This window comes from Heliangelus exortis, chromosome 3 (genome assembly GCF_036169615.1).
Source record: "Heliangelus exortis chromosome 3, bHelExo1.hap1, whole genome shotgun sequence".
NCBI lineage: Eukaryota > Metazoa > Chordata > Aves > Apodiformes > Trochilidae > Heliangelus > Heliangelus exortis.
In genome coordinates this window covers 91280548-91294013 of record NC_092424.1, presented here as the reverse complement: position 1 = coordinate 91294013, position 13466 = coordinate 91280548, and the positions used below count along the sequence as shown (strand labels likewise).

At 39.3% G+C, this 13466-nt stretch overlaps 1 protein-coding gene across 3 annotated transcripts in view; it reads left to right on the top strand.

Moving 5' to 3' along the window:
- Positions 1–13466, top strand: part of LRRC1 (leucine rich repeat containing 1) — a 95606-nt gene that overhangs the window by 43801 nt on the left and 38339 nt on the right. For all 3 annotated transcript variants that reach the window (XM_071741719.1, XM_071741720.1, XM_071741721.1), the window contains exons 5-9: positions 5327–5383; positions 6944–7007; positions 7690–7764; positions 9451–9595; positions 12480–12598. In XM_071741719.1, the coding sequence (XP_071597820.1) occupies positions 5327–5383; positions 6944–7007; positions 7690–7764; positions 9451–9595; positions 12480–12598 (460 nt within the window). The remainder of the gene's footprint in view (positions 1–5326; positions 5384–6943; positions 7008–7689; positions 7765–9450; positions 9596–12479; positions 12599–13466) is intronic.

The following is a 13466-nucleotide window of genomic DNA, read 5'->3' as shown; positions in this document are numbered from 1 at the left end:
GAGGCCACCCATGTTTAAGGACTTAATTTCATAGATTCATATAATGGTTTGGAAAGTTCTTTGGAAAGTTCTGTCCCTCTCTTGTTGTAGGCAGACATATTTCATTAGAATCAGTTGCTCAGTGCCCCATCCTGACCTTGAACACTTCCAGGGATGGGAGATCCATAACTTCTCTTGGCAATCTGTTGCAGCATCTGACTGTTGTAAAAAATTTCTTCCTTATATCTAACATAAACTCTTTCAGTTTAAAACTGTTGGCCTTTGTTCTGTAACTATGGGGTCTGGTAAAAAGTTTCTCTCCATCTTTCTTATCAGTCCCCTTTATATATCAAAAGGATGCAGTATGGTTTTCCCACAGCCTTCTCTTCTCCAGGCTGAAGAACCCCAACTGTCTCATCCTTTTTTCCTATGAGGTGCTCCAGCCCTCTGATTATTTTTGTCTCCCTCCCTTGAACTAATTCACTCCAGTGGGTCCATGGCTTTCTTTTGCTGGTGACCCTCCAGATGGGATCTCATGACAGCAGAAGGGCAGAATCACTTGCCTCATCCTGCTAGTCATGCTGCTTTTGATGCAGCCCAGGCTATGGTTTTTGGAGGAGCTGGAGTTTGGAGACATCTTTTCAGGCTCTTTGTGCAGTCAGCAATACAGTCAGTGAAGAAAGGATGACAGAAAGAAGCTTCTTTTGGGAGTGACTTGGAACAAGAGCCTGTCTCAGTCAGAGGTGGATGCTGTGCCTTCAAATACCTACGGTCTAAGTGGCATTTTGAGAGCTGGCTAATGACTGATTAACCTTGTCATTTCCTTGGGGGAAAAAAGCTGCTAAACATCAGGTTCTCAACATGTTGTCAATCTGCAGCTAGAACACTTGTGTGATGGAAGTAGCTTAACAGAATCCTGTCAGATCAGAGACTGGTCACCGAAGGGGTATGTCCTGGAGGGGGAGGCAGGGTCGTATGTATGACTGGTAGTTTTATTTGGGCAGTAGTATATTTAAATATGGTTAGTTTCATGCATTTTGTACGTTGTTGTTAGAGTACCACAGTTACCTTCTCATCTCTTAGACAGACAGAAAAAACAGCATCTTCTTTTTCTGCACAAGAAAGAAAATGAGTTGCTGTAAGATAGTATATTCATTCTCAGTGCTTTCCTTTGCTCATGTACTCCAGGGGCTTGGGTGGCTCCCAGTCCTTTTGCAGGTGCTGGGACAAAAATGGGACTGGGATAAAAATGGGATGTATATTGTCTATTTTCACTCTTAAGGCTGACTTTCTGTCCCCTTGTGTAGGGCAGCGATGCAGCTCTCCCTGTTGAAGTCAAAGTACCCATGTAACTCATCTCAGTTTTCTTTTTCTCTCTCCTTTTTTTTTTTTTTTTCTTTTTTAATGTTGCTTTACCTCCTACAGTGAATTGCTGTTGTCCAGAGAAGTGTTATTTTGTAGGGCATGTTGCTACTGATAATCTCTTTGTAATTAATCCAAAGAAAAACTGACTTGCTGTGGAAGGCCATCAACCACATTCTTTGGTTCTAATCTTAGTGGTTCTCGTCTTACCAGTGCAGCTGACATGGAGTATTTGCAGTGTTCCCTATCTGTAGACCATGTTGGATTATGAGTTTCTCTCTCAAATCCTGACAGGAATGCTCATGAAAGACACTTCTAGCATTTATAGACTACTTTGTTGCTCTTGGTTTTGTTCTCAAGAGGTGGTTTTATATTCTTCTGGCTCGCATGGTGGATACCAATATCTTGAGTTCCTCTAGGTATGGTACTGAAAATGTATTTTCAGCTATGTTGCTCCTTTAAATTTGACTTGGGTCCACCCTGACACCAGGAATCATCTGGAATGCTGAGGTGCAAAACTTTGTACTTATGTCAGTTACTGCATCCTCTGCCTGGTTTGGCTTTTGCCTTGTGCTCAGTAATTCCAGACACATGCTCAGTGTTTGAGGTGTGTGTGGTAGCTTTTGTGGTGAGAAACATTACAATATTAATACTTTTTACAAGGTTCTGTGAAATAGCTTAATGATAGTAGTCTTGAAAAAATAATTAGCTTTTTTTCCTTGATTTTTTTTTTCCTTTGAGTATAAATGACATTTGCTTGTACATTTTCTGTTGGCTTTTTTGGAGGAGCAAGGACTGTTTGTCTGTGTTGGAGAGCATCCTGTAATGCTCTATGGTGTGTTTGTGTTTCTAAATGCATTTGGTGAACAGCCACTGATGGAACTCTCTCTCGTGTCTGAGTAGCCTAGATTGCTGTTGCTTTTGGGTTTTATGGAATGAAACAGGTAATTTCTCATGACTTTTTCTCTCCTATGTGAAGATTAGGATTAGGGAAAGACTCTGAAATAATAAAAATATGCCTTCCTTCAGTTCCTTTCTGAATCTTTGGAAAGACTCTTTACTAGCAATACATTCATAAAATTAAGGGCAGAGGGGAAAGTAGAAATTATTTCATTTAGTATATGGTGAAAAATCTCTTATTTGTAGTAGAGAAAAGGCAGAGTTATGCTTTCTGGAGAAAAATGTCTTATTACATCAGAAAACATATTTAGAAAATAGCAAGAAATGTAAGATGTTTCTTGCAAATTACTAAAAATCCTCTTTCTTAAAATACCTTAAATAGTGTTCACTATTATAAATAATGTGAATGTACAATGTGTAACAAACCTGTTGTTAAATTTAAGGAAGAGCTATACCTCTGCTCTCTGTAACAGAGATTGGTGCTTCAATATATCAGCATGCTTTTTGTAAGACACTATTTTATATGATAACTGTCACATTTTCCCATTTTTAATTGCAGCATATCGGTTTGCTGAGAGCTACCTCTCTAAGTAATAGAAGCTTCAGAGTAATGAGTCAAAAATTCCGTCTCATTTTTGGCCTTTCTTTCACATGGATACACAGTAAACATAAAATGTCACACTAATGAGGCAGCCTTGCCAGTGTAAACTTCTCTCTTTTACATTACTTGGTGGGAAGCTTTTGTTTGGCCTGTTGGGGTCTGCTTATACTGAGCTTGGACTCGACCTGGGAAGAACAAGAAAGGATAGATTAAAGGGGTGGGAAGGCAGTGTCTTAAATTGAGAGCATGTTGCAGGTGACAATAGCTGTGGAATAAAGTGTTTCTTCTCCAGAAAGCTGTGTCATTAGAGTTGAAAACCTAATCCTGTAGGTAATGAACTCCCACAGGAAGAGGACCCAGCCTGGGACTGAATCAGCCACAGTTTCTGGCACGTGTTGTACGTGGTTGGATGCAAAGGCAGCTGCTGGTATCTGCAAGGGCACAGCTACCCAGGGAGTCCTCATCGTGCTGCTGGCTTGGGTAATAGAGACACCTCCCATGGACACTCCTGGCAGTTGTTCTGGCCCAGGTGTTTAAAGGGATTTATTCTATGTTGGCTTAGAGATCTCTGTTACTCTTCTTGCTGGGTTATTTTTAAGCAGGATCAGTATCCTGAGCTGATTCACTGGCCTGCCCCAGTTTAATGAGACGATGAGGCTGGTTAAGATGGTGGTTCCCAAGTTCTTACTGTTGAATGTGGTTTTGCTGACAAGGATTTCTGTTTAACCACAGCCAAAGTGGTGACTGATGTAAGAAGAGAAATTAAGAGATTGCACCATTTTACCCATAAAAACATTTCAGTGTGATGGGGAAGGAGATAAGTAGTTATGGGGTGATCTGTAAACACAAGATTACAAGGCAGCTTGGAGGTGCTCACATCCTTTTGTAGTCTTGATGAAAGTGAATCATGGGCCCCATCTAATACGGTCTTGGAGAGAAAATGTGAAATTCAAAGGAAGATTAGAATAGGTTTCTAGAAAACCTGTAAACAAAAATGTATTGGCAGTCTGTGGGTGGCAATATGAGTAAGAGCAGCCCATGTTCCTCTTGGAGAGAACTGCTCCCCATCACCCCTGCCTTTTCCCTCTTCACTGGTTTGGTTCATGTGAGGATGTTGGATGCTGTGTCCCATCTTCACTTGTCTTATACAGTGTTAACATTTTTATGTGAGAGTTTTCTCTGGTGTCATTGGAACAATGGCTTCCTTATTACCTTGTTTGTCAAACTATTTTGAGTGCTAGTATCTGAGTAATTCTCACTTAATTTGTAATAGGCTTCTACTAAAATATCTTTGCCTATGTGATATGTTGTAACTGTAGTTGTTCTGGAGGAACACAGAAGCCATCAGCTAAAATGTACTTATTTTAAGAGCTGGACAGGATTTCTGAAGCTGTAATCAAAGCTTGTGTGAGAATTCACTCACTGTTTCTAAATGAAGTATGAAAGAGGTGCTTGAAATAAGAATGTATCTTTCAGACAAAGTCAATCTATGGAGAATCTTCTTTCCCTGTTAATAAATCATTACATCAGCTAATTTTGCTTTCCCTGCCTAGATACCTGTATTACAGTTGTATTACAAAGGTTTTTGTTTGTTTTTATTCATATTTTCATCTTTTCTAATGGGGCTAGCTAATGAGCCTGTAATTCAGTTTATTGGTACTGCTAGAAGTAAAAATAAATATTTCCATTTTCTGTGGTCTGACTATGTGAGTTTGTTTTTTTTCTCCTGGGGTGTATAAAAAAACATTTTGGGTATAGGTTTAATATGTGTTTCAAATTAAGTGAAATTTCTTTCTTAATCTAGATTTAAGACCTAGTACGGTGTTCCCCTTCCCTGCACACCAGGACAGAACATATTCTGTTGTAGAAAACTACTTATCTGTAGTCACCATATCTGATTTTTATTTTTCCCTGGGATGCTGGAGGATTAGAGCAGATTATAGTGTTGGGATAATGTCTGACTCCTTGTGTTCCATTTAGTCATAAATAAACCCCTGAAAAATCTGAATGTTGCTATGGTGACGTTAGCAAAAGCCTGGGATATGGAGGAAGTGAGCTGCTTAGGAGCAGAATGTCACTTACAGTAATGAGCACACCCTTGATTGGACAGTGATGGGTTTACCTGATGCTCTGTAACTTGCATAGCCCACGCCAGATTCTGAAAGTGAGCAAGTAAATGCAATTAATATGAACATGCTGTCTTCAGTGACTTGAAATGACTGACCTTTTAACAAATGGAAACTTGTGTTTTGTCAGTTTACTTCCTAGCTTTAATGTGTTGAAGTGTCATAGAGAAACAAATGAAAACTTCCAGGTTTGTATGCTGCCTTTCACATGACAGTCTGGTTGAATTAAAACAGCAGAAAAATCAGTTCACAGCAGTTTTGTTTTAAACTGTCTTAACACACACTTTCCTTCTGAAAGAGTGGAATATAAAATGTAAGATTGCATTAAAATGTGGTTTGTTTGTTTGTTTGTTTTCAGTCTTTATAACCTGGCTTCACTGGAACTTAGAGAAAATTTGCTGACATATTTACCTGAGTAAGTGACATTTCATGTGTCTAATTGTAATTACATAAAATGTTCTTATTCTTAAAATCTTCTAGTACATGGTACTGAAGGACAGCTAGAAAAAATATTCAGTGCCAACTGACAACATGTGTGACTTACAGCTTTGTTTTAGCAACAGCTAGTTACAATCATTACTTCTAGAAGTACTTGGTTAGTAACAAAAGTGTGTCTGTGTCAGTTGGTTTTGCTCAATTGAAATAATCTGTATAAAATACAGCAGCACCAAATACATTGAACGAGTGCATCAGCAGTGGGAGTGGTGGTTTGGGTTGTTCTCATGATAAAATTTCGTAACTGTGAAAGTAGGATAATAGGATCTCAGAGATTTATGCTCCAGACCTTCATAACATATAAGTAAGCTTTTGTGTTCAGAGCTAAGTAACCACAAGCTTCCCAAACCTGGAGACCAAAGACTTGGTGACAAACTAGGCCTACTGATGACTGAAATCTGACACTATCTACCCAGATTTTGGGGAAAAAATTATGTTTAGCTGTCTCTGTGCTGTCTGTATTGTAGCAAAGGAATTGGTGGTCTTTTGTAGGACTAGTAAAATGTCTTATATTTTGGGGATCCTTTTTGGTTGCCTGGAAGAAGCCTTTTTCTGTAGTGAAGGTGTTTCCTTCTTTCCTTTCCTGCCTGACTGCTACTTGAAAAAGACTTGGTGACTCTTACTCTGCTTGTTTAATTAATCTAAAAGACACTATAATAGATGTAACCTATTTTAATCACAATGTCTTCCCCAGTTACTTTGGGCTCCTTTTTTCCTGTCAGTCCATCCAGTACCTTGGTTGTGGCTTTTTATAGCTGTGAGCCACAAGGCACTTCAAATGTCAGTGGTCATAAGACATAAATTGCTGTCTAAGTTTGCCATGCTGTGAAATAAGCTTTCACAAATGTTGACAATTTTACTGCTTCTGGAAAATTCTGACTGTCAGTAATGTAGCTGACAAGTCTCACTGGCTTTTGTGGTACTTCAGCTTTGGGGTAAGGTAAGCAGAGATTTACAACAGACTGCTTTCAGAGGAGAGGGATGACCCTCTGTGGTTGTTCATGTTCAGAGAACCTTTTCATATGCTTTTGGGCTTCTGTCTGTTTACATCCTGAAAACCAGCCTCCAGAATTGGGTAGATGTTGTTGAGAAGATAAATGATCGATTTGTTGAGTCTTGAGTCACACTTTTACATGTAATATCCAATTATGCAACTGTAAATTACTCCTAAAAATAAATCTATTTTAACTATACTAAACTGTGTGTCATTGTCCACCTTGAGGGAACTGATTATATAGGCAGTCAAATAATTATTCTTTATTTTTACTGAGTTTTCAGTTTCAAGGGCATACAGTTAAACTGACAAGCCAAATTATTTATCAGTAAGATACTACTAGAAACAGTCTATGCCCAGTAAAATAACTGTCTGTCTACAATAGTTTGTAATTTGAAATGTGAGTTTCAGTCAAATGAGCTCATTCAAATACATGAGGTTTCTTTGGTTTTGTATGATGTGGTTTTGTTTTGACTTATCTCACAGATCACTTGCCCAGCTGCAGCGACTAGAAGAACTTGATTTAGGAAACAATGAACTTTATCACTTGGTAAGAGAACATGGCACTGCAAGTGCACGTTGATCTTGTTTTGTGCATTGTTTAGATTAAATAATTCATAGGATGCACAGAACTGAAGAATGAAAAAATGTATGGAGGCAGAATAATTTTATATGTACAGACGAGTTTTGTTAGTGAGCTGGTGCTTTCAATATCTGTTTAGTCTTTGTCAGTGCTTTATCGGAGGAACTGCAGATAATCTCTAGAAAATGAGACCACTGTGCAGACTTTTTCTATGGAAAGCAAAGGAAGTGGAAGGGTGCAAACTCTTGTCTGCAGTTGCAGTTACAATTAACACATGGGTTTCTGCTGGGACCTGGGTGGGCTGTGCACAGATGAAAGTTCAGCTGTTTCCAGGGTGGGAGTAGGATGAGGCAAAGGGGGTTTCAGCATCTCACTTAAACTGACTCAATTAAATGTTTTATTTGTAGTAGACTAAGAGTGAGCATGCTGTTTATTAGTGCATGTCAGGTGTGGTAGCTTGTTAAACTTTAACAGTTAATTTGTGTGATGGAGTTCCCAAATGCTTACAGTCATTCTTGCTGCTCTTAACCATGGTACCTCTAATGAGTTTTTGGAGTAAGATTTGGTTTACTGGGACTGTAATCACAGGGTGACTATTTTTTCCTTAAAGTTCCTATCCTAGGTAATGTTATCACTTTCTATGTTACAGCCAGAAACAATTGGTGCACTTTTCAATCTTAAAGACCTCTGGTTGGATGGAAACCAGCTAGCTGAAATACCTCAGGTAAAGATGAGTTCTACTGGTACTGTTTTGAGGATGCTGTTGTGAAAGAAAACCTTTTTGTTCGTACCTACAGGGTGGTGTAAAAAGGAATAGTTTTCCCAATTCATTTTGCCTGGGTTTGGTTTTGGGTGTGTAAGGGTTTTCTCTTAATAAGCTTCTCTGCAATTGTACATATCATGTCAGATGTTTTCTTTTAAACATTTTGACAAAGGAATTATTTCCTAATAGATACATTGTTCAAGTTATATAGGATGACACATTGTCTGTTTACAGTCCTGGCCTAATGATCTGGGAGCCACTAGCTGGCTGAGCAAACTAACCCTCACTTTTTGTGACGTTGGGTTTTTTTCAGTGATATTCCATTCAAACACAGTGTTTGGGAGTGCAGTAATAGTGCAGTAATAGAACTGTTGCCATAGATAGAAGTTTTTATTTATGCAGGCAAATCCCCTGTTTGACATCAGCCAGATGGGGCCTTAGCATTTAAAGTTTACAGCACTCTAAATTCCCTTTCTTAAGAACTGTGATAACATGGGATGGTTTCTTTTTCTCTCTTTTTTTGTTTATAGCCAAGTCAAAACCCGTTTTCTCCTGTTCCTTGAGCAGTTTGCTGTTATTTGCTGTACTGATCTCATTGTCATCAGTTACAGTTTGCTTTGTCCTAGGCTTGGTCTAATAATTTTCTAAGTAGACGTGATTGACCACTCATAATCATTCATAAAAGGTTAATTGTGACTTCAGCAGCTGTTTTCAATGAAGCTGTCCATAGCTGTGTATTTTGTCTAATTTCCAAAAGATGAACGTGTCAGGTAAAGGGTGTGTGCGGTGATGATCCTCTTCAGAGAGGCAAACATTTCCAAAATAAAAGGACCAATCTTGAAAGTTAGGATCAAGACTGTAACTTTATGAAAATTTCATGCTTGTAAGAATGAAGGACCCTTCTGCCTCAGCCATTCTCTTCACCAAAAGGTGATTTGGATGACTAAAATGAGAACTATTCTAGAGTGTGTATAGAGGTATGTGTACATGAGGAATGGTAGTGTGATCTGATGGCTAATAGGGACAAAGGTATTTCTCTGTTAGGCATTTGAGATAATTGGTGGATTACCATTGTAAAAGAATTAAGTAACCATTAATAGTTGTAGATGAGAGCAGTATAATTTGGCAGTTCAAATATGCTTGCTAGAGCAATGCTCTCAATTCCTATTTCTGCATTTGTTGTAGTTCAGAGATGCTAAGATATGAAATCCCTAGATGTCATGGCATGTTGCTGTATCAGCCAGGAGAGACTAATCCTAATTTGCCTGGGGTTAATTGGGAGGGGCAGACTTTAATTATGTGGAGGTTGATAATCTGTAGTTCTGAAAAAACAACTTTGCAGTCTTTACTTAAGGAAAACTCCAGCTTTGGCTGATGCTTGCCTGGGTGTGCTCAGCACACCCTGTCTGACTACTGAAGACAGTCTTAATAGAATAAGAAACTGTGACTGAATCACTTGGTGTGTTTTTCATATATGAAACGTAATCATATACATTTTCTATGTTTAGAGGTCGTACAAAGACTGGCCAATTTAGAGGTCATACAAAGAACTGTTTGTCTTTCTGGAATTCCATTGCAATGGTAGATTTTTCAGATTGCTTTGTTACGTGTTTGGGCATGACTTAAATTTTTTGTCTTGTATCGCAGGAAGTAGGAAACCTGAAAAACCTGCTTTGTCTGGATGTTTCTGAAAATAAATTGGAATGCCTTCCTGAAGAAATTAGTGGTCTGACTTCTTTAACAGACTTGCTTGTTTCTCAGAATTTACTTCAGGTTTTACCTGATGGCATTGGTAAGTACAAGGTGAAAGATATCACACAGAACCATTTATGCAACTGTAAATTGGAAGTCCTTTATTTTCAATTCTTTCGAAGTCTTTTTGTGCAAGAGATAAGCTTGTCTCAGCTTTTTTTTTGTGTTTGTTTTTGCTTAGTATGAAATGTGTAGCTGTATTAATTTGCATTTTAATTGTCTGCATAATAACTATCCTGTAATCCTTTTTTGGGCTTCACTTGATACCTTCCTCAAAAGAGAAAAAGTTAATATATCCTCTCTCTGTCTACGTCACCATCATAACTCTATTTTGTGAAAAGTCTATCTGGTAACATATGTAGGTCACCTGATAAGACTGACTGACAGTGTCACTACAAAACCCCCATCCTTTTTAGTGGGGATGTGTAATTATCTTGATTATCTTCAACTGGACAATATGTTTAATCCTATACTCAGAGGATGGTCATTCCAGCTTCAGCTCATTACTCCTCACCCTTGAGAATTCAAACTGAATCCTTTCAGTGCCTGACCCCTTAAAAATTATTTAATAACTGAGGAATGTTTTCTGAAGCATTACCAGTGCCTTTTTTAAGGTAAATGTCTTAACTGGTACAGTAGTTGTGTCAAGTAGTTAGGGAGGCCTTGTTTCTCTGCTGCTCATCAGCTGGTTTTTTGGAGAGTTTTGTGTTGCAAGAGTGTGGCTTCTCCTTGCCAAGATTTTTTTTTTAATTCCAAAATAAAGGTGTAGGGGAAGGAGGAGTTGAGAATGTGGTTTAGCCTGGCATGTGGAAAACAAGGAACAGAACTTCCCCTTTCCTCCATATACTATATGAGCCTAAGAAAAGAGAATGGGGGTGGGTTGACTGCTGTGGATCCTACACTGGCTACAGTGTGTTTGGGCAGAGTTGTAGCAGCCACTCTGATGTCTTGACCTGACCAATGCAGTTGTTGGATATGGGAAGTGGAGCTGTACCTTCTGAAAGGCTACAGCCCATGCAGCCACCACAGGAGCACTTGCCTGTAATGCTGGCTGGTGGTGAGCATCAGGAGCTGCAGCTTCTCCAGAATCTTCTTAAATGGAGATCTATTGCTGGGGAAGGCAATTTGAAAGAGCCAGGCTCTTTCAGGCCAAGCTTAGCTTACATGTGCATTTTGTAACAATTTCTTGGTGTAATTTTGTTCCAAAGGCAAAAAAAATAATATTGCTTCTTATGTGAATATAGTAGCTTACTTGTTTTTGAAGATTAGATAGGGCTCTGGTACTTCTTTCGTGAAATATGGGAACTTACTATGTGAAATAGAGAAAATCTGGTATTTTGACTGAAGTGAACCTCACTGGTCTCTGTGGAAGCTCCTGGGAGGAGCTCAGCTGATTACGGAATCATTGGTTGGTTTGGTGGATCTGTAGAGCCCTCAAAGCAGGGCTCTCATCAGCACTGGCAGGTCAGGATAGGTGTGGCAATGTCTCACCAAGTCTCTAAAGCACCTATTAGAGGATGCTTCAGCACCCCTGGGCAGCCTGTGTCAGTGCTGCACCACCTCCCAGTGAGGAAGCTTCTCCAGATGTCCAGCTGGGACCTCTCGTGCTTCGTTTTGTGACCATTGCTGTCTTGCTTGCCACTTCAGAGAAGAGTTTGGCTCTGTTATCTCTGTAATTGCCATTCAAGTAGCTGTGGGCTATTCTTAGATGGCTCCTTGTCTACCTCCTGGTGGGAGTCAGCAAAGCCATGTCTCTTAGCCTCAGCTCAATACGGGACCCCCATCACACTTGAACTGGGGAGTCAGGGGGGAAAACAGAACGTGAAAGTCAACATGATTTTACAGGTATGACCCCACTAGTACAGAGTAGGTGGGATATAGTAACTTCCACTGATTCTCCTAAATAGTACAGCCAGTGTTATCTTAAGTTCTGGTGAGAGCTCATTTCTAGTTCAGATTCAGCCAGGTGACCACCATAGCCCTCAGATCCTTTCCTGCAGGGCTCTTGTACAGCCCATCACTTCCCAGCCTGTATCATTACATAGGTTTATTCTGGGCAGGTGTGGAGCTCTGCACTTCTCCTTGCTGAACCTTCAGTTTCTGATTAGGTTACTATCTTTCTGTGTATCAGCAAATCTGATGTGCCAGACTATACAGCTATTTTGGACCATGTGGGGATGGGCAGGGAGGTATCAGAAGCTACTGATGTCTCCTGAATTCTCTGTCATGGGATCTGCCTGGGTCACCTGTGCTTTGCACCAAAGACAATCCTGGTACAAAGGAGCAAAACAAGTTTTTTTTTTTAAGGTTTTTTTTGTTTGGTTGGTTGGTTGGTTGTTTTTTTTTTTTTTGAGCTTCCTGCTCCGATGTAGTATTTTCTCCTTCCTGGGGAGAAGATCTTCAATGAAGTTTGATTTCTAAAAAATAAACTTGGGTTTTGTATCCTACTAACTTGGTTCTGTATTAGGCCAGAGATCTTGATCCTGTTTGGGTTTGTTATTGGGCTGTTATTTCAGTACAAGCCTTTCTTACTGGGGCAGAGTAGACGTAGGTGATCTTCTGAACACTTCTTTATTAGTAAATACTGTATAATTGAGGGAGAAAATAGATAATTTTGTCCTCTTTATAGTCCTTTGGGTAGACACGTCCTTGAAATTTACATAGGGTACCATTCAGATTGTAACTAGTACAATTTAGTATGCTTAAATATTGAACATGAATATTTATATTGAATGTGAATTCAGTGATGCTACAAACTTGCAAAAATAGTACAAGTGCCAAGTGAAGCAATGCTTGAATATTTTTTCTTGAAAGAAAATAATTTTTTCGTATTAGAGGATTTCTAAAACTTTTGCAGCAGTTAGAGTTTCTGTAATTAAAGCAGAGCTTGACTGGGGCTAATCAAAAATGTTCTTTCTGCCCAGGAAAATTGAGAAGGCTCTCCATTTTGAAGGTTGATCAGAACAAACTTATTCAACTAACAGACTCAATCGGAGACTGCGAAAGCCTTACTGAACTAGTTCTAACAGAAAACCAGCTCCAGGTATGTGTGGTCATGGCTGATCAAATGTCTGGTGGTAATAAGACCTGCTGCTATGTGCTGAATCACTTAGCTCTTAAGTTTACTTGCCCTTCCTACTGCAAGTTTCCTTTAGATGCATCTTATTTCTTACCTGTTAAATGAATGCTGAAGATCAAGTTGTGTGTAGTAACAATCCACCCATCCAAAGGCTTAAGCAATCTCATATTCAATCTTGAATCTTTCATGACCAGTAAAGTAATTGGAGCACGTGGTGTGCAGGTATCACTTACTGTGTTGTGTCTTTAATGCAGTTTCTGCTGTGTTGCCTCACTGCAGTTTTTGCTGTGTGTTATCTGGATCAGACTTGCTGGAACTCAGTAGACGCCTCCAGCTCTGCAGAGCTCCTGTTATACTGTTCTTTGCTCTGCTGTTTTACTCCAGGCAGATATTAAATATATGTGGTCAATTAAAATAAAATCTCATCCTTTCTTCCACTACACGTTTTCTTCCGTTATTTTTAAATGGCTGTCAGATGGCACTGACACTTGGAGAGCAGCAGTATAAAAATATGGGTTTGCACATTTCTTATGCTAGGATGGTGCTTGGTAGAGTTAGGAGCTTAAGGCTGCTGGAAAGATGCCTCTCCAGAGGTCAGCTCATAGCACCTTGCTTTTCAATTAGTGGTTTAGGGATCCCAAAGTTAGATAATATGGACAGTCTGCATACAAGCTTCTGCATGCATCTTAGTGCAGTGGTGGCCCATAAGTGATTTTGTTTTAGAAACTAACATTCCTGGACATTTCTTCTGTAAGATAAAACCTTGGCTCTCCTTTGGAAAGCCTGGTAGTAACAAGTGTTAACTACACTCCAATTTTGAAAATTATTCAGT